We start from the raw sequence: 16,448 nt of genomic DNA on the forward strand, positions 1-16,448 counted from the left end.
TCTATTCCTTATATAGTTTTGCATATGAAGAATGAGAGGCAGAATTGGAAGTATGTCGTTTAATATACGAAAATGATAGCAGATGCACACAGAAAAGTTTTTTTGTCAATTTGGCATTTTAATTTCTTCTCAAACAAAACTAATTATGAAAAATGTTTTAAAATACTTGAGTCTGTGTTTTTAAAGCCTGCTCTAAGAATAATCATCTTGTACATTTGCTCTGGGAATAACATTTTCCTTATATTTCAGGTTTTGCTGATTTTTGCAAAGGAAGACAGTCAAAGTGATGGATTCTGGTGGGCCTGTGATAGAGCTGGCTACAGATGTAATATTGCCCGAACTCCAGAATCTGCCATTGAGTGCTTTTTAGATAAGCACCATGAAATCATTGTAATCGACCACAGACAAGACCAACACTTTGATGCAGAAGCCGTCTGCAGGTAATTTGTCAGTTTCATGTACCTGATGAATGTGAGCCCTTAACAGCTTCATATGATTCTTCTTATACTTTAGTTAGATTCATCCAAAAATATTCCCAAATAGTTTGTTGGTATTATGAGAGATTCCCATTAGAATACCTACAGTGACTCTTACAATTTTGCTATAATTATGGTCCACTTCTAAAATTTCAATAACGGTGAAATGGCAGGTTCCAAATCATGACCGACTGTCACGCTGAGTATAATGTAGCTGAACCAGATTAAATGTTAACAGAAGATATTTTACAAAACAAATAAAAATACAATAGAACATAGATAATGTTTCTATGTGGTTTTCTAAGTCAGTATGCAAAGATCCTTATGTACAGTGTAGTGGCCCCATTTCTATCTGAGTTTGACCCTACTGCCCCAGAGTACTTTGACTCCACAGAGTCATTTCAGGGAAGGTATTAACATCTACAATACTCTTATTCTTTGGGTAGGGTTAAGATTCAAATTAGAGGCTTAGATTCTTAAAATCTAGCCACTGCTCTGATTCTTAGAATCTAGCCAATACTTCACAGACTCTCAGATTACTCAAGAGTCTGGCTAATATGGTGGATCATTAATAAACCTTGTCTTTGGCTGAAAAAAAAAGATTCAAATTAGATATTTCAGTCTTCATTGCTACCTCACCAATAAAGTAAAATAAAGATAAAAAAAGATTGGAACAGTTAGAAATGTCCATTTCTCCTTGCCTGCTATAGATGAGTTCCATCATAGAGCAGGTTTATTACTAAATTAGCAAAACCAGTCCTACTTCTCATCTTCCAGGTACTCGAGGGTTCTACTTTCCTATTTTCACAAGTTTTTGAACTCGATGAAAAAAAGTTATTCATGTTTATAAGTAGGTGCCAAGGAGGAATAATAATTCAATCTGGAAGTGGGATAGATGACAGATAGATGTGAACAATTCACTAATAAAATCAGAGACCAGCATCAGCTCTATCTCAGGGCTCAAATCTGCTGCCAGAAATTTTAACAGAATTAAGCAAGTAAAGTTAAAGGCAGGAAAATTATGTTGGGGTCTTTCAGTACCACAATGAAGAATTCACAAATGAAGAAAAGTCACTACAAAATTGTGCCTCTTTGTTCCTTTGTTTGAGCCTCCTGACTCTCAGATAAGGACCTTTTATAAAGCAAGCTGGAAAAAATATTTCAAATAACATGATTAATTTTTTCCCTTAATCCAATATCCTGTGTACTTAGGAATGTATCTTTACATTATTTGGGTGAAATTCTTTTCAATCTCAATTCAATTCAATCTCAACTTTTTCAAGTTTCAGAAAGTAGCATGGACATACTTTCAACTAAACATAATAATTTTTTCTAATCCTCATTACCTTCATTATCACATGGATTTATAAAGGTATTTTTTTTTAACTTCAGTCCATAGTTAAATGGTAAAAATTCCAGCAGTCATGAAAATGAATAGGAAGTGATCAGACTATTGGAGCAAGGGCTTTATTTTACAGACAGGTTTTGTGTTCCTTGAATGTCAGGAAAGAAGACATTGTCGTATAAGAAAGATGAGTCTATATTAGTAGAATTGAGGAAGAGAAAGAAACTATAAAACTCAGAATTTTCAAATGTTTACTTTAGGCTATGGGCAAGATAGTGGGGTGCATGTTTCACTAGAATGTTTGCTGATGAATTCTCTCATTAGGAGAGATTTCATCTTATTACTATGAAATATCTAAACGTGCTCAACGTAGACAGATAAGTAAATACACCTAAGTAGGGTCAGATTCACAGGGAGGTTGAATAAGAAGTTTCTTAGATGGTGTTGAGAGATAACACAAGACCCTTACCTACCCTTCCCCCCTCAAAGTTCTTCTCCATTGGCCCATGATAGGTTCCTAGAATTTCCACCATTAGAGTAATACATTTGAGTAAGGTATTGTCCTCCATTTAATGCATTCTTTACCCATTAGTACTTACTAACACAGTGGGCAGCTGATGGCATGGTGGATAGAATATTGGGCTTGGAATTAGGTTGATTCATCTTCATGAGTTCAAGTCTGGCCTCAGATACTTACTAGCTTTGTGACCCTGGGCAAGTCACTTAACCCTGTTTCCCTCAGTTTCCTCATCTGTAAAATGAGCTGGAGAAGGAAATGGCAAACCGCTCCAGTATCTTCGCCAAAAATAAACAAACAAACAAACCCAAATGGTGTTGGTCATAAGGAGTCAGCCATGACTGGACAATGCACTAACTGAGATTTTTAGACTATCCAGCTACTCCTTCTCCCCATGCCTTGCATACCCTCCCTACTCCCAACCTTTGCAAGCAAGAGCAGGGTCCCAAGAAAATGGAATATGGTATAGGTAAGATTTCCTGAGTGAAAAGAAATGTTTAATTTGGAATCTGGAGCTTTCCAGTGAGAGCAAATGTCTCTGGGCTCTCAGAATTGGCTATCTAAGAGAGTAAGGAAAAAGATATGAGTTGTGAAAGTTACAGCTGTCACTGATCCTGCAACTCATATTCTTACCACTAAACCTTTTGACAGTCTTTGTGTCCAAGATCTTAGGTAGCTTGTAGCCTGGCTTTGCGCATAGGACACAGGGGAATATCAGTAGAGATACACAGTATCTCTACAGTACAGTACAGTACAGGAGAATACTGACAGAGATATACAGGGAAAACTAAACAGTAACATCAGATCCCTACAGTAACATCATTCTGCCATCCTGAGATCTTACCAGCTCTCTATGTTAAAACAATCTATACCAACAGTAGAACCATTCTTTAGAAACACTAACCAAGAGCTCTTCTCTTTTTCTGCTAATTTTTTGTGTGCTAACAGAGCATGGCAGAGAGGAGATCACCATCTGCTGCCTTCTTGCTCCAATAGCTCCCTGTCCCAACTTTATTACTTGTGGTAACAGTAGAGCCCTGAGAGGGAAGAAACCAAAATGGCAACTGAGGTAGAGAGGAGAACCAAAAGAGCCAAAGGCAAACCTTTCCAACTAAAAATTTTTACCCAGGATCAGCCTTGAAGTTCAGCTCATCCTATAGATCAGACTTTCTTAGCTCTGATCTAGGAAGTATGCATCATTAAATTGTCACCAAAAGCAAGTGGATGAGACACCTGAGTGTTCTCAAAAACAACTAGTAACCACAATTGATTGTGTGACATAGGAGACACTGGCACAGCACTGCCCAGCATGGCATGCTGTGCTCTGAGTGAAGCAGAATTGCAGCAGCTCAAAAGAAATATGATATGTGCAAATTTAGAGCCATCTCAGCTCCAAATATTCACATGGATTATTTGTGCCCAACCTGTGGTAGAGCATTCTGAGCTCGTATTGTTCTGATCAGCTACTGTCAGATGTACTGTACCACCATAACGTAATGTTGTCACTTCAGTCGTCTTTTAAAATGAAGAACAGCAACCAACCAAAATATATTATAATAGGTAGAAACAACTAGATCTGGGCTAGATTCAAGATCTAGCCTTCTAAATCACTAACTCATAGACTGCACAATCAATCAATCAACAGATATATATTGAATACTTACTATGTACTAGGCATGTGTTAAGGATAGTAAGACAAAAGGAAAATAATCTCTGCCCTCAAAGAGCTTAGGTTCTATAAGGGGAGACAACATGTACATATGTAGTTATATGCAAAACATATACAAAGCAGACAAAAGTAATCTTAGATAGAAAGGACGAAAAATAGAATATTAGATTAGCTCCTAGGAAGATGAATAGACTTCATATGAGCATTTGGCTTGTAGTCCAGAAGACCTGAACTTAAATACTGCCTCAGACATATATCAGCTGTGTGACCCTGGGCAAGGACTTAGTCTCTTTCAGTCTTAGATTCTTCATCTGTAAAATGAGGAGATTCAAACTCATTGACTTCTAAGGTCCCTTCCATATCTAAGTTCATGATCCTTTGTGATCCCTAAGTCACTGAAATCACAAGTACAGTTCTTGTCCTTATCCCTATTTATATAGGGCAGATTTTTTTGTGGGGGGATCTGCAGATTTTTATTTCAGAAATATCCCAAGCAGCTTTTGTTATTCACTGAATCCACTGCAACAAAAGCTTTGAAATGAGTACTTGGAGTTTATTGTAAAAAGGATTAGAACTGCATTTTGTATCTCTAGGCTAAAGAACATCTTAATTTTTATTTTAAAGTTATATTTCTGGACTACTATCTTAAAAAGAAAAGGCTCCAACATGATAAAATCCCCAATAACATACAAATAACTGGAGGATTGTGGGGTTGCCAATTTTTTCCCACAAAAATGGAAATTGAACCAGAAAACATGGAATTGCAATGGAATTTGCCAAGTTTTGAAGTGGAAAATTGGCAGCTCTGATCTACTGGAAAATTGCCGGGAAAATGCATTGAGTCCCTCTGAATTGAGTAAAAAACAACAGCAAAGTGAGTTTTTGCTCCAAGATACAAGCGCATCTTACTTTGCTGCTCCCCACAGCTCTTCACACCATCCTGTATGGAAACTCATTTGTTGACTAAATGACTTTGTGCTATTTCAAGTGCTAAGAAATGCCATATGGCACTAGCTTGGCAAAGCAAAGACAATGAATGTTGTTGGACTTTGCATCTTCTCGTTTCAGATCAATCCGAGCTACGAATCCATCAGAACACACGGTTATACTTGCAGTTGTTTCACATATGTAAGTTCTTTTATATTATTTCCCCCAGATGGAAGGTACTTGCTTTTCATTTTGAGACATTTGTTTTATGTGTCTCCAATTCAAAATCCAGCAAAACAATAGGGATTTCCTTGGGCTTTGCGCAAGCCTACTAAGAAAGCTAGGAGTTTGGGTTGTCATTTATTGTGCAAATTTCTGGAAGGACTTTTTTTTAATTTTTGCTTTGTAGATTTCAAACCTTTATCTTGTCTAATTGATTTTAGCAGTAGTTAATGATACCATTATGTGATCTTTTTTTTTTTAAAAACCCCAGGGAGTTGAAGGGTCATCATATGTTAGGAATGAATACAAAACCAGGGAGGAACTTTGGAGAGAATTTTATTCCAAATTATTCTTTCTTATTTTTTAAAAAAATAAATGGAAAATGCTTGGCTTTTCCACTTAAGAAGAAACAAAGTGTAGCATGAAAACAATACTCTGTATTCATTGGTAAGAAAAGAGGATTGCCTAGCTTCTGCCTAGACCCTTAAAACAAGAAACACAAGGAGAAGGGACAGATTCATAGGATATTAGAGTGAGGCAGAACCTCAGCAATCATCATGTCCAGTCCCTTTGGTTTATAAATGAAGAAGTCGGGAACAGAGAGGTCAAGTGGCTTACCCAAAGTAATACAGCTAGTTAGTGGCAGAATTAGAACAAGGAACTGAGGTCTTGATTTGCAAAGAAAAGGAAGGGAGACCACTAGATGACTAAAGGAGTTTGGAAAACATTCCTAGTCAGTTGGGTTTTCTCTACTAAGTGACCAGTAAACTGATTTACAAGCAATTATTTAAACAAAGAAAGATAATTTGAACTTCACATGTGTCACCATTTGAAGTTAGCCCCATCAGTTTAGAGACACTGGGGTCACTGAGAGTTCTGATACAACAGAGATCCTATTTTCTCCCTGTTGTGGCCATGGGCTGTTATTATGATAAAAGTAAAGGATCAATGAGGGTCCAAGGCCTGTTGGAAACTGAACATATTATTGTGATGGTCACTGCTTCTGCCATCAAGGACTTTACAGGCTAAGAGGTAGGTCAAGATGGGTGAGATTCCTCTTGTGTTGTGGAGAGCCCTAGGAAAGACTGACCTTTGTCATGTGCATGTGGGGAGAGAGCATGATGTCATGTAAAAAGCCCTGTATTTGGATTCCCAAGACTTGAATTTGAATTCTGCTTTTCCCACTTACTCACTTTGTGACTTTGGGCAAGTCACTTAGATATTTTAGACCTTAGTTTTCTTATCTCTTAAATGAGACAGTTTGACTAAATGATCTCTAAGGTCTTTTTCCAACATGACAATCCCAGGATCTTATGGCATTTTAGTCAAAGCTGGACTGGTAGAATGTGGAGTCCTAGTCATAAAATTATCCTTCCACCAAGATACCTTTGTCTGCTATACCCTGAATTCCTTTCCCCCACAGCTTCTCTTCCCAACTTAACACAACATTGCTTTTTACTATAGAAATGAATAAAAAGTTGTTCTTCTTGTGCCACCATCCTTCATGGCCCCTTGAACACTGTTGGTTAATAGAATCCCTAAATTTTTTTTTGGTGGTGGTGGTGGTAATGAGTGGTGGCAGCCTAAGGTATCTTCTTTCTAATCCTTTTCTCAGATTTTCTCCTCTGGAGATCTTGTTGACAGTATGTTAATGTCTTAAAAGTAAAGACAAAAACTTTCCCTAGTCCACACACCTTCTTTTCTAAACTGGTTATTTCCACCCATCCCTTCCACCTTCCCCTGAAACTGATTTGGCATTAGAAGTAACCTTAGCAACAAAACCAATGAAACATATATTCTTTTTCACTTGCCTGGCATAAATTAGTCCTAGTCCTGAGCAAATGGTTGTTTCCAAGACTGATGTCTTATTCAAGGGAGGAATACTCTCCTGTATTGCAGGCAGAAAAAGAAGATTAAATGTTTCCATTTAGGCCTTGAATTAGGTACAGGTCCCATTACAAATACAGGGTGACCCAAAAGTCTTAGTTCAATTTTGAGCCTCACAAAGATTTTTGGGTACCCTGTAACAGATAAAGTTTTAATATCGAGTAAAATATCAGGCAATGGAACTGTTCTTTTAGATTTTCATCTCTTTATCCCTTTATTCAGTTTTATTTAGTTTCCTTTCAATGGTATATTCTAGTGGTGGTTTTTTTTACCCCCTTGAAACAGGATGTCTCTGTAATATCCTTTCTTTCTCTCTTAATAGAGACAGCCCTACCGCCTTGGGTCAAGACTGGTGATGAGATGTAGCTGCTGGCATTGTCCTTCATCAAACATTGGTTGCAAGGCCAGCCTTCATTAGCAGATGTTTGCAGGGTCTTTAATGTAGTTTGAGTCTAGGGACACACTCTACTGAAAACTGTTCCTGCCTTAGGAACTCTAATCTTTTTTTTTCTTTCTTGCCTTTCCCTTCTAAAGGTATTCATTTGATGGGCCTAAATTCACAAGTCACCTTTTTCCATGGTTAGCTTTTGGGTTGCGCCATCTGTAAAATACAAACTCTTCAGTTGCTGCCCCAATGTTCATGAGAGTTTGCAGGGGAAAAGGGAGGTGAGAGATTCCCAGACAGCTGTTTATCAGCATGTAGTGTTAACTACAGACCCTATGAATGAGAATAGGCCTACCTCCTTCACCTCTTGCGGCATATACCAGCATGCCATCGTACCTTAGAGCTACAAAAGGCCTTAGAAATAATCTAGTCTAAACCACTGATTTTACAAATGAGAAAACTGAGGCCCACTGAGGTGAAGGGATCACTCCTGGTGTTCCGGATCTGTGGCATTTGCAAGAGATAAATCAGAACCGCATAGCTCCAAATAGCTGCTCACTGGTAGTGTAACCCCTTTGAGACAACCACTGAAGAATGTAATGAGCACTGGATTTGAAATGTGGGATCCTAGCATTAGAGCTTGAAAGAACCTTCAAAGTTATTTAATCAGAGGACTTGGATTATAGCCCAACTCCCTTCCTTACTACCTGTGTGATATTGGGAAAGTCCTTCTCTCTGGGCCTCAGTTTCCCAATTGGCAAAATGAGGAGGAGGTTGGATTAGATTGCTTAAGTCTTTTCTAGCTCTAAATCTTATGATTAACCTTATGATGATTTTTGGTTTATGTGGACTTTTTTTTTCACTTTCTTGTTTTTTATTTATTTATTTTTACATCTGAAAAGGTAATGCAAAGCATGAAGCATCAGGGACTCTTCACTCATAGGAACAAGCTGCATATGCAGTTTGTCCACACCTATCAACAGATGCCACTGACTAACATGATAAATTAGAAAGGAGCCTTCCGTTTGGGCCATTGTTGGAGCTAAATATATGTTTGCCTCATTGCTCTCTTTCCATGTTTCAGTGTGAGGAATCCTGGTTTGTATCTGCTGAGTGACCACATTTTCTGCTTTGCTGCAGATCGGGTGAACGTGAAGAAACATCAGTCCTTCCTCTTCTCCATGCAGGCTTCAATAGGGTATGTAGAGCCTTTCTCCTCCTGCAGATCCCTCCCCCCACCCAAAAAAGATACTTAATTAAAAGCAAGTCAAGGTTGAGGGACTCGACCCCTTGCACTGTGATATGTGCCAGATGAGCAGTAACAATAGTGTCATGGCACAACTTGTATTCCCAGTGCTTAGCACAAAGCAGGCGTTTAATAATTAATACAGATGTCATCATATTTAATATAATAATTAATTCTAATAAATATATTATTGTGATGTGTCATAATAAATAATTATTAAATGATTGATGAAATAACTGACAATTGCTGACTTAATTGACAATAACTCTAAATGTTAGGTCAATACTGAGGTGCTTCAAATTATGAGGGAGAAAGGGTAAAACTTGACCAGCTGTTTTGAGTTATTGTCCTCTGAGACTATTATTATTGCGTGTCTGTCACATATCAGAGTGCTAGGGGTTAAGTCCCTCAAAAACACATATCCAGTTACCTCAGTCCAAAGTTTCATAGTCCTTAAACACTCATGTTTAGACTACCCTAAGAGCAGATGACGTATATGTGTATGTTTCATATATGTAAGTATGTGGTTTTATCTCTATGTCCAGCTAGGGTTTCCATCTTTATCAACACCCTAACCATGAAGTACCTGATGTTTATGAAGTTATCCTGAAGAAATGTGGTTTCAGAGCTCTAAGTTCATTCATTCATTTAGTCAACAAGCAAGCATTTTTTATTTGTTTTTTAAATATATGTTTATTTATTTTACTAACTATTTCTCATTAGATGTAAGATACTTGTAACATTCACTTTTAAAAATTTTGAGTTCCAAATTCCCTCCCACCCTTTCAATTATACATGTGAAATCATGCAAAACGTATTTCCATATTAGCCACGTTACAAAAGAAAACACACAACAAAAAAAGAAAAATAAATTTTGAAAGTATGCTTCAAAGTATGCACTCAGAGCTCCTCAGTTCTCTCTCTGGAAGTAGAAAGCATTTTTCAGCATGGAATTGTATTGGATTGTTGTCTTGATCAGAATAGCTAAGTTTTTCACAGTTACATCCTTACAATATTGCTGCTATTGTGTGCCGTGTTCTCCTGGTTCTGCTCACTTCACTTTGCATCAGCTTTTATAAATCTCCCCAGATTTTTCTACTTATTATTTCTTCTACACAATAGTATTCCATCACAATCATGTACCACAACTTGTTCAGCCATTCTCCAGTTAATGGGCATCCCCTCAATTTCCAATTCTTTGTTACCAGAAAAAGAGCTTTTAAATATTTTTGTACAAATACGTCCTTTCCTTTTTCTTACAAGGAAGCAGTTTTTTTTAATTGTATAGAAGACTATGCTAGGAAATAGTGTGGGAAGATAGGGCATAGTTCCTCAAGAAGCCAACAAACTCCTTTAGGTGTTTGCTATATTAAGAGAATGTTGTGTATGCCAATAAATTTGACAATCTTGGTGAAATGGATGAGTATTTACAAAATATAAATTGCCCAGATTAACAGAAGAGGAAAAAAATATTTAAATAACCACATTTCAGAAAAAGAAATTGAACAAACCATAAATGAACTTCTAGGAAAAAATCTCCAGGACCAGATGGATTTGCAAGCGAATTCTATCAAATATTTAAAGATCAATTCATTTCAATATTATATAGACTATTTGGGAAAATAGGCAAAGAAAGAGTTCTACCAAATTCTTTTTATGCTACAAATATGGTACTGAGACCTAAACCGGAAAGAGTCAAAACAGAGAAAGAAAATTATAGGCCAATTTCCCTAATGAATATAGATGCAAAAATTTTAAGTAAAACGTTAACAGAAAGATTGCAGCAATTTATCATAAGAATAATACACTATGACCAGGTGGGATTTATACCAGGAATGCAGGGCTGGTTCAATATTAGGAAAACTATCAACATTATTAACCATATCAACAACAAAACTAACAGAAACTATATGATTATCTCAATAGATGCAGAAAAAGCTTTTGACAAAATACAACACTCATTCCTATTTGAAAACATTAGAGAGCATAGAAATAAACAGAATCTTCCTTAAAATGATAAGTAGCATCTACCTAAAACCATCAGCAAGCATTATATGTAATGGGGATAAGCTAGAAACATTTCCAGTAAGATCAGGGGCGAAACAAAGATGTCCATTATCATCGCTGTTATTTAATATGGTACTAGAAATGTTAGCTTTAGCAATAAGAGAAGAAAAAGAAATTTAAGGAATTAGAATAGACAAAGAAGAAACAAAGCTATCACTTTTTGCAGATAATATGATGATGTACTTAGAGAATCCTAGAGAATCCAATAAAAAACTACTTGAAATAATAAACAACTTTAGCAAATTTGCAGGATAGAAAATAAAACCACATAAATCATCGGCATTTCTATATACAACTAAAAAAGCCCAAAAGGAAGAGATAGAGAAATTCCATTTAAAGTTACTGTAGACATTATAAAATATTTGGGAGTCTGCCTGCCAAAACAAACCCAGGAACTATATAAACACAATTACAAAACACTTTTCACACAAATAAAGTCAGATCTAAATAATTGGAAAAACATCAGTTGCTCATGGGTAGACCGAGCTAATATAGTAAAAATAGTGATTCTACCTAAATTAATTTACTTATTCAGCGCCATACCAATCAAACTTCCAAAAATTATTCTATAGAGCCAGAAAAAATAAAAACAAAATTCATGTGAGAGAACAAACGGTCAAGAATATCAAATGAATTAATGAAAAAAAAATGCTAGCCATACCAGATCTTAAATTGTATTATAAAGCAACATTCATCAAAACTACTTGGTACTGGTTAAGAAATAGAGTGGTGATCAGTGGAATAGGTTAGGTACATAAGACACAGTAGTCAATGACTATAGTAATCCCTGTTTGATAAACCCAAAGACCCCAGCTTCTGGGATAAGAATTCACTATTTGACAAGAACTGCTGGGAAAACTAAAAAATAGTATGGCAGAAACTGAGCATAGACCAACATCTTAAACTGTATACCAAAATAAAGTCAAAATGGGTACATGCTTTAGATATAAAAGCTGATACTGTAAGCAAACTAGAAGAGCAAGGAATAGTTTACCTGTTAGATTTTTGGAGCATGGAAGAATTTATGACCAAACAAGAGATAGAGAACATTTTGAAATACAAAATGGATAATTTTGATTACATTAAATTTAAAAAATTTTGCACAAACAAAGCTAATGCAACCAAGATTAGGAGGGAAGCAGAAAACTGGGAAACAATTTTTATAACCAGTGTCTCTGATAAAGGCCTCATTTGCAAAATATATAGAGAACTGAGTCAAATTTATAAGAATACAAGTCATTCCCCAACTGATAAATGGTCAAAGGATATTAACAGGAAGTTTTCAGCTGAAAAAATTAAAGCTATCTATAGTCATATGAAAAAATGCTCTAAATCACTATTGATTAGAGAAATGCAAATCAAAATGACTCTGAGGTACCACATCACATCTATCAGATTGGCTAACATGACAAAACAGGAAAATTATAAATGCTGGAGAAGATGTGGAAAAATTGGAATAATAATGCATTTTTGGTAGAGTTGTAAACTGATAGAACCATTCTGGAGAGCAATTTGGAACTATGACCAAAGGGCTATAAAAATGTGCATACCCTTTGACCCAGCAATAGCACTTCTAGGGCTATATCCCAAAGAGATCATAAAAGTGAGAAAAGGACTCACGTATACAAAAATATTTATAGCAGCTCTTTTTGTGGTGGCAAAGAATTGGAAAATCAGAGAATGCCCATCAATTGGGGAATGGCTGGACAAGCTGTGATATATGAATGTAATGGAATACTATTGTGCTATAAGAAATGATGAGGAAGTAGACTTCAGAAAAACCTGGAAAGATTTGTATGAACTGATGCTGTGAAGTAAGCAGAACCAAGTCTTCAGTAGATGGCAAGCTCCGTGATAATACATGAGGCTTTCAAAATGGAGTCCTGTGAACATCCCCCTCTAGACTTTAGATGGCCTGCTGCTTCAGGCTAAGTCTGGTTTGCTGGGATAGGGGATTTGGGAAAGTGGAGAGGTGGAAGAGTGTTAAGAATATTTTCCTGGCTTTATATCATGGAGAAGGAGAAGCTACATTTTGGGTGAGGTTATTTCTGTGCCTGGGGAATGCTTTAGGGATGAAAAGAACAATGCTAAATAAAATACTCAAGATAATATGTTCCACATTGTGGAATTGAGTAGGGTACTGCTAATTAGCTCTATCCTTTCCTCTCTGAACACTTTCCTTTTGTCTGTTGTCCATTCCCTTAAAGGAGGGCATTCACTTCTGGTACACTTGTATATTGTACCTTAGTGAGATTACAAGGACGTGTTTTGGGCTTATGCAACAGAAAATCCTTTAAAAGGAGGCTTGTTAAAGAAAGAGTAAGTGGAACTAGGACTCATTTTCTTTAACCTACTTTTGGAGAAATGACAGGCCATCATCACCTTTCATAATTCCTTTTCTCGTCTTCAGAAAACAATTGCTCTGATTCCTTTTCCCCATCTTTCCCCCAACCCACAATTATCTTTTATGGTATCTGTCAAGCTTCTCTCAGTGCTGAGCAACACAAGATTTCCTTCTTATCCTGCACATTGAGTGGAGAATAAGATAATAATGCTGTAGGTTGTGTTCCTTAGAGTCAGCTAGGCTCTGGGAGTGTTTTTATGTTACTTATGTTGGCCTCTGTTTCTTGTGATGACCATTCTTGGTCATCGTCATTTTCAAGGCCTGGCCCTCATTCAGTGAATCTGCCTCTAATTAGCACAGCAAGCAGAATAGATTGAAGCATATCTTTCCTTCCCTAGATGACTGAAATTTCCAGATCTATTTAAAAAAGGAAAAGAAGACAGATCAAACCTCATGGTTTGAACTTCTTTGGGAGTAAAGGTTATAAAAAATGAAATTTGGAGAACAACCCTACTGGGAGGCAGAGGAATGTTGGGGTAGGGAGCTGGTATTGATTGGTGTAAGAAAGACCTGGGTTCAGGTCCCACCTCTGATACTGGCTGTGTTTCCTCGTGCTAATACCTTAATTCTTTCAGTAATTGGTAATTACTGGTAATTTTTTCAGGCTATAAGTTTCAAAGAAGTGGCTGATCTGTGGGAGAAGGGGCTTCCTCAATGGAAGTTCCTTATTTTGATTGAATCACAAATCTGTTCACCCTACAAAGAAGAAGTACGTCACTTTGTTTCCTTCTAACATTTTTTTGATATATTTAAACCCCATTGAAATATTTAATGTTTCAACCATATATGGCAAAATGAGCATCCATCTGAAGAACATTAACCTCCCAAGCCCACTTGGTATCATTTAGTGCCAGGTTGGAAATCTTCCATAGGCCAGGGATAGTGACTCATGCCTCTTATCATTACTACTGGGTAATACTAAGGCTGGTGGACTGTTGAGTTTGGGAATTTTGAGATGTATTATGGCTAAAGCCAATCAGGTATCTTTGCTAAGACCAGCTGTAATATGGTGATTCCTTGGGAGGAGAGGGCCACTAGGCTGCCTACTGAATGATAAGCCAACTCAGGTGACAAAAATGAAGCCAGTTGAGACTTCCATACTGATCAGCTTTGGGATCAAGCCCATCGATGGGTGGGCAAGATCCTGGACAAGGCTGGGAGATTCCATCTCCAAAACAGAAAAAAGTACCACTTATTAAATTCATTCATTTGCCTTTACAGAGTTAACATACTTGTGGGGCTTATTTTACTCTACTCATGAAGTTACTGTGAAATTAGTAGGACCCTCCATTGTTGACCCCCAAACATGGAGGACTGCTTTCCTTTTTTGGGCAAAAATGATTTAGCTGGCAACATTTCATCCCTACATCTTTCCAACTATGCCTGTTATTCTTGTTTTCCCCAGTTGCCGTGAGAGTGTTTCACATCTTGGAGTTGTTTTGATTGTATTGAATTATTTGCTGAAACCCAGCCCTGTGTTGCTGGCTATTCAGCCCAGTGAGACCAAAGTCTATGGTCATTGATTTGGGATCCAGGGACAAGCTGTGCCTTCAAGTGTTCCAGCATAGCTCTCATTGAAGTCCTTGGTGCTATCCTTAAGGGGCTTTACTGCAGGAGAGATACTCAGAGAACTTTGTACTCATTCACCCCTTGGAGCCATGAATGAACCTGCTCTTTCCATCTGAAACTTTGCATCCCTCTTTTTATTTAGTTGTAAATCTTATTGATACACTCCCTCCCTCTCCCTACCCCCAAAAGGTTCAGGTGGTAGAGTAGAGAACTATGTCCTTATTTGGTGAGAGTCGTATTAGATGATCATATGTTTATTTTAGCTCCTGATTTGTAATATCAGCTGAACCAAGTTCATTATTGTCGTCTTCTCACCCTACCCGCATTCTCCCTGATTCTTCACCAAGAGTGGTGGGCCATAATAGATATACAAAATCAGGATAATGTGAAAGTAAAAGGAAGTATTCATTTGGGGGTGTGTGTGTGTGTGTGTGTGTGTGTGTGTGTGTGTGTGTGTATGTATGTGTGTATATGTGGATATATATACACACATAGGTGTATGTGTGTACACATATGTCGACATATACACACATCTATATACATATATACACATATACGTACATATGTATGATCCTGTGAGTTTTCTTATGATGAATTTATTTAATGTAATTCTGGGAAACAAACCTCATGGGTCTGGTGTTCTCTGTGTCTGTCCATCGAGCTATCTGAATGGTATAGATTTGGATGGGTGATAATACAGAAAATCCACAAGAGAGGCAGCCTGCTGTGGTGAAAAGAACATTGTTTCTTGAGTCAAAGAACCTGGGTTCAAATTTGACATCCGAAGCATGTTTCAGCGAGTCACTTATCCTCTCTGAGCCTCAGTTTCCTCATCTGTAAATTGAAGGCATTAGACTAGTGGGCCTCTGCGATCCACTCCAGCTCATGCTCTGTGATCTGTAAAGTTTCATAAAACGAGATTCTGGCTCTAGAGACTCCTCTATGCCAGTTGTTTTGCTGCAGTTACACAGACTTAGAGAATTGTAGACAACAAGTATTATCTTATCTCAAATCAAAAAGTAACACAAGGTTTTGTTTTCATATCTTTGGCAAAAATGATTTCCAAAGTTGTCCTGAAATTTATCTTTTAATCAGTATTATTTCTGCATTATTTTACTATGTTTATGGCACTATGTTCACAGTTTGCTATGTTCAATACTACCATTCCTATGTGTTTAATGATAAATAAATCAATGCTCTGTGAATAAGAAAGGGTGCTCATAGCCAAATTCCCTAGGCTGAGGTTCAAGGTTCTTCACAGCAATAAGTATTTATTAAATGCCTACCATATGCCAGGGCAGCTAGGTGGTGCAGTGGATGGAGCACTGGGCTTGGAATCAGAAAGACTCATCCTCATGAGTTCAAATCTGGCCTCAAAGACTTATTAGTTGTGTGATCCTGGGCAAGTCACTTAACCCTGTTTGCCTCAGTTTTCTCATCTGTAAAAATGATCCAAGAGAGGGAAATGGCAAGCCACTGAAATATCTTTGGCAAGAAAACCCCGAATGGGATCACAGAGTTGGACACAATTGAAAAATGACTGAATAACAACAATACCAATGTGCCAGGCACTGTGCTAAGTGCTGGATAATCCAAATTCCTTAGCTTGACATTAAGTGCTTTTCCCAATCTGATTCCAAACCACAAGTTTGGCCTTACTCACGTTACTCTCCTTTACGTGTATGAAATTTAAACTGAACACTCCACTTTTATATATTCTCTTTAAATTGCTTA

At 37.2% G+C, this 16,448-nt stretch overlaps 1 protein-coding gene across 2 annotated transcripts in view; it reads left to right on the top strand.

Annotated features, from left to right (window-relative positions):
- PDE8B (phosphodiesterase 8B) overlaps window positions 1-16,448 on the top strand; it is a 344,612-nt gene that overhangs the window by 215,562 nt on the left and 112,602 nt on the right. For both annotated transcript variants that reach the window (XM_078153161.1, XM_020998444.2), the window contains exons 3-5: window positions 250-440; window positions 5,076-5,135; window positions 8,569-8,626. In XM_078153161.1, coding sequence (XP_078009287.1) covers window positions 250-440; window positions 5,076-5,135; window positions 8,569-8,626 — 309 coding nt within the window. The remainder of the gene's footprint in view (window positions 1-249; window positions 441-5,075; window positions 5,136-8,568; window positions 8,627-16,448) is intronic.

This window comes from Phascolarctos cinereus, unplaced genomic scaffold (genome assembly GCF_003287225.1).
Source record: "Phascolarctos cinereus isolate Bilbo 61053 unplaced genomic scaffold, phaCin_HiC Scaffold_4;HRSCAF=312, whole genome shotgun sequence".
NCBI lineage: Eukaryota > Metazoa > Chordata > Mammalia > Diprotodontia > Phascolarctidae > Phascolarctos > Phascolarctos cinereus.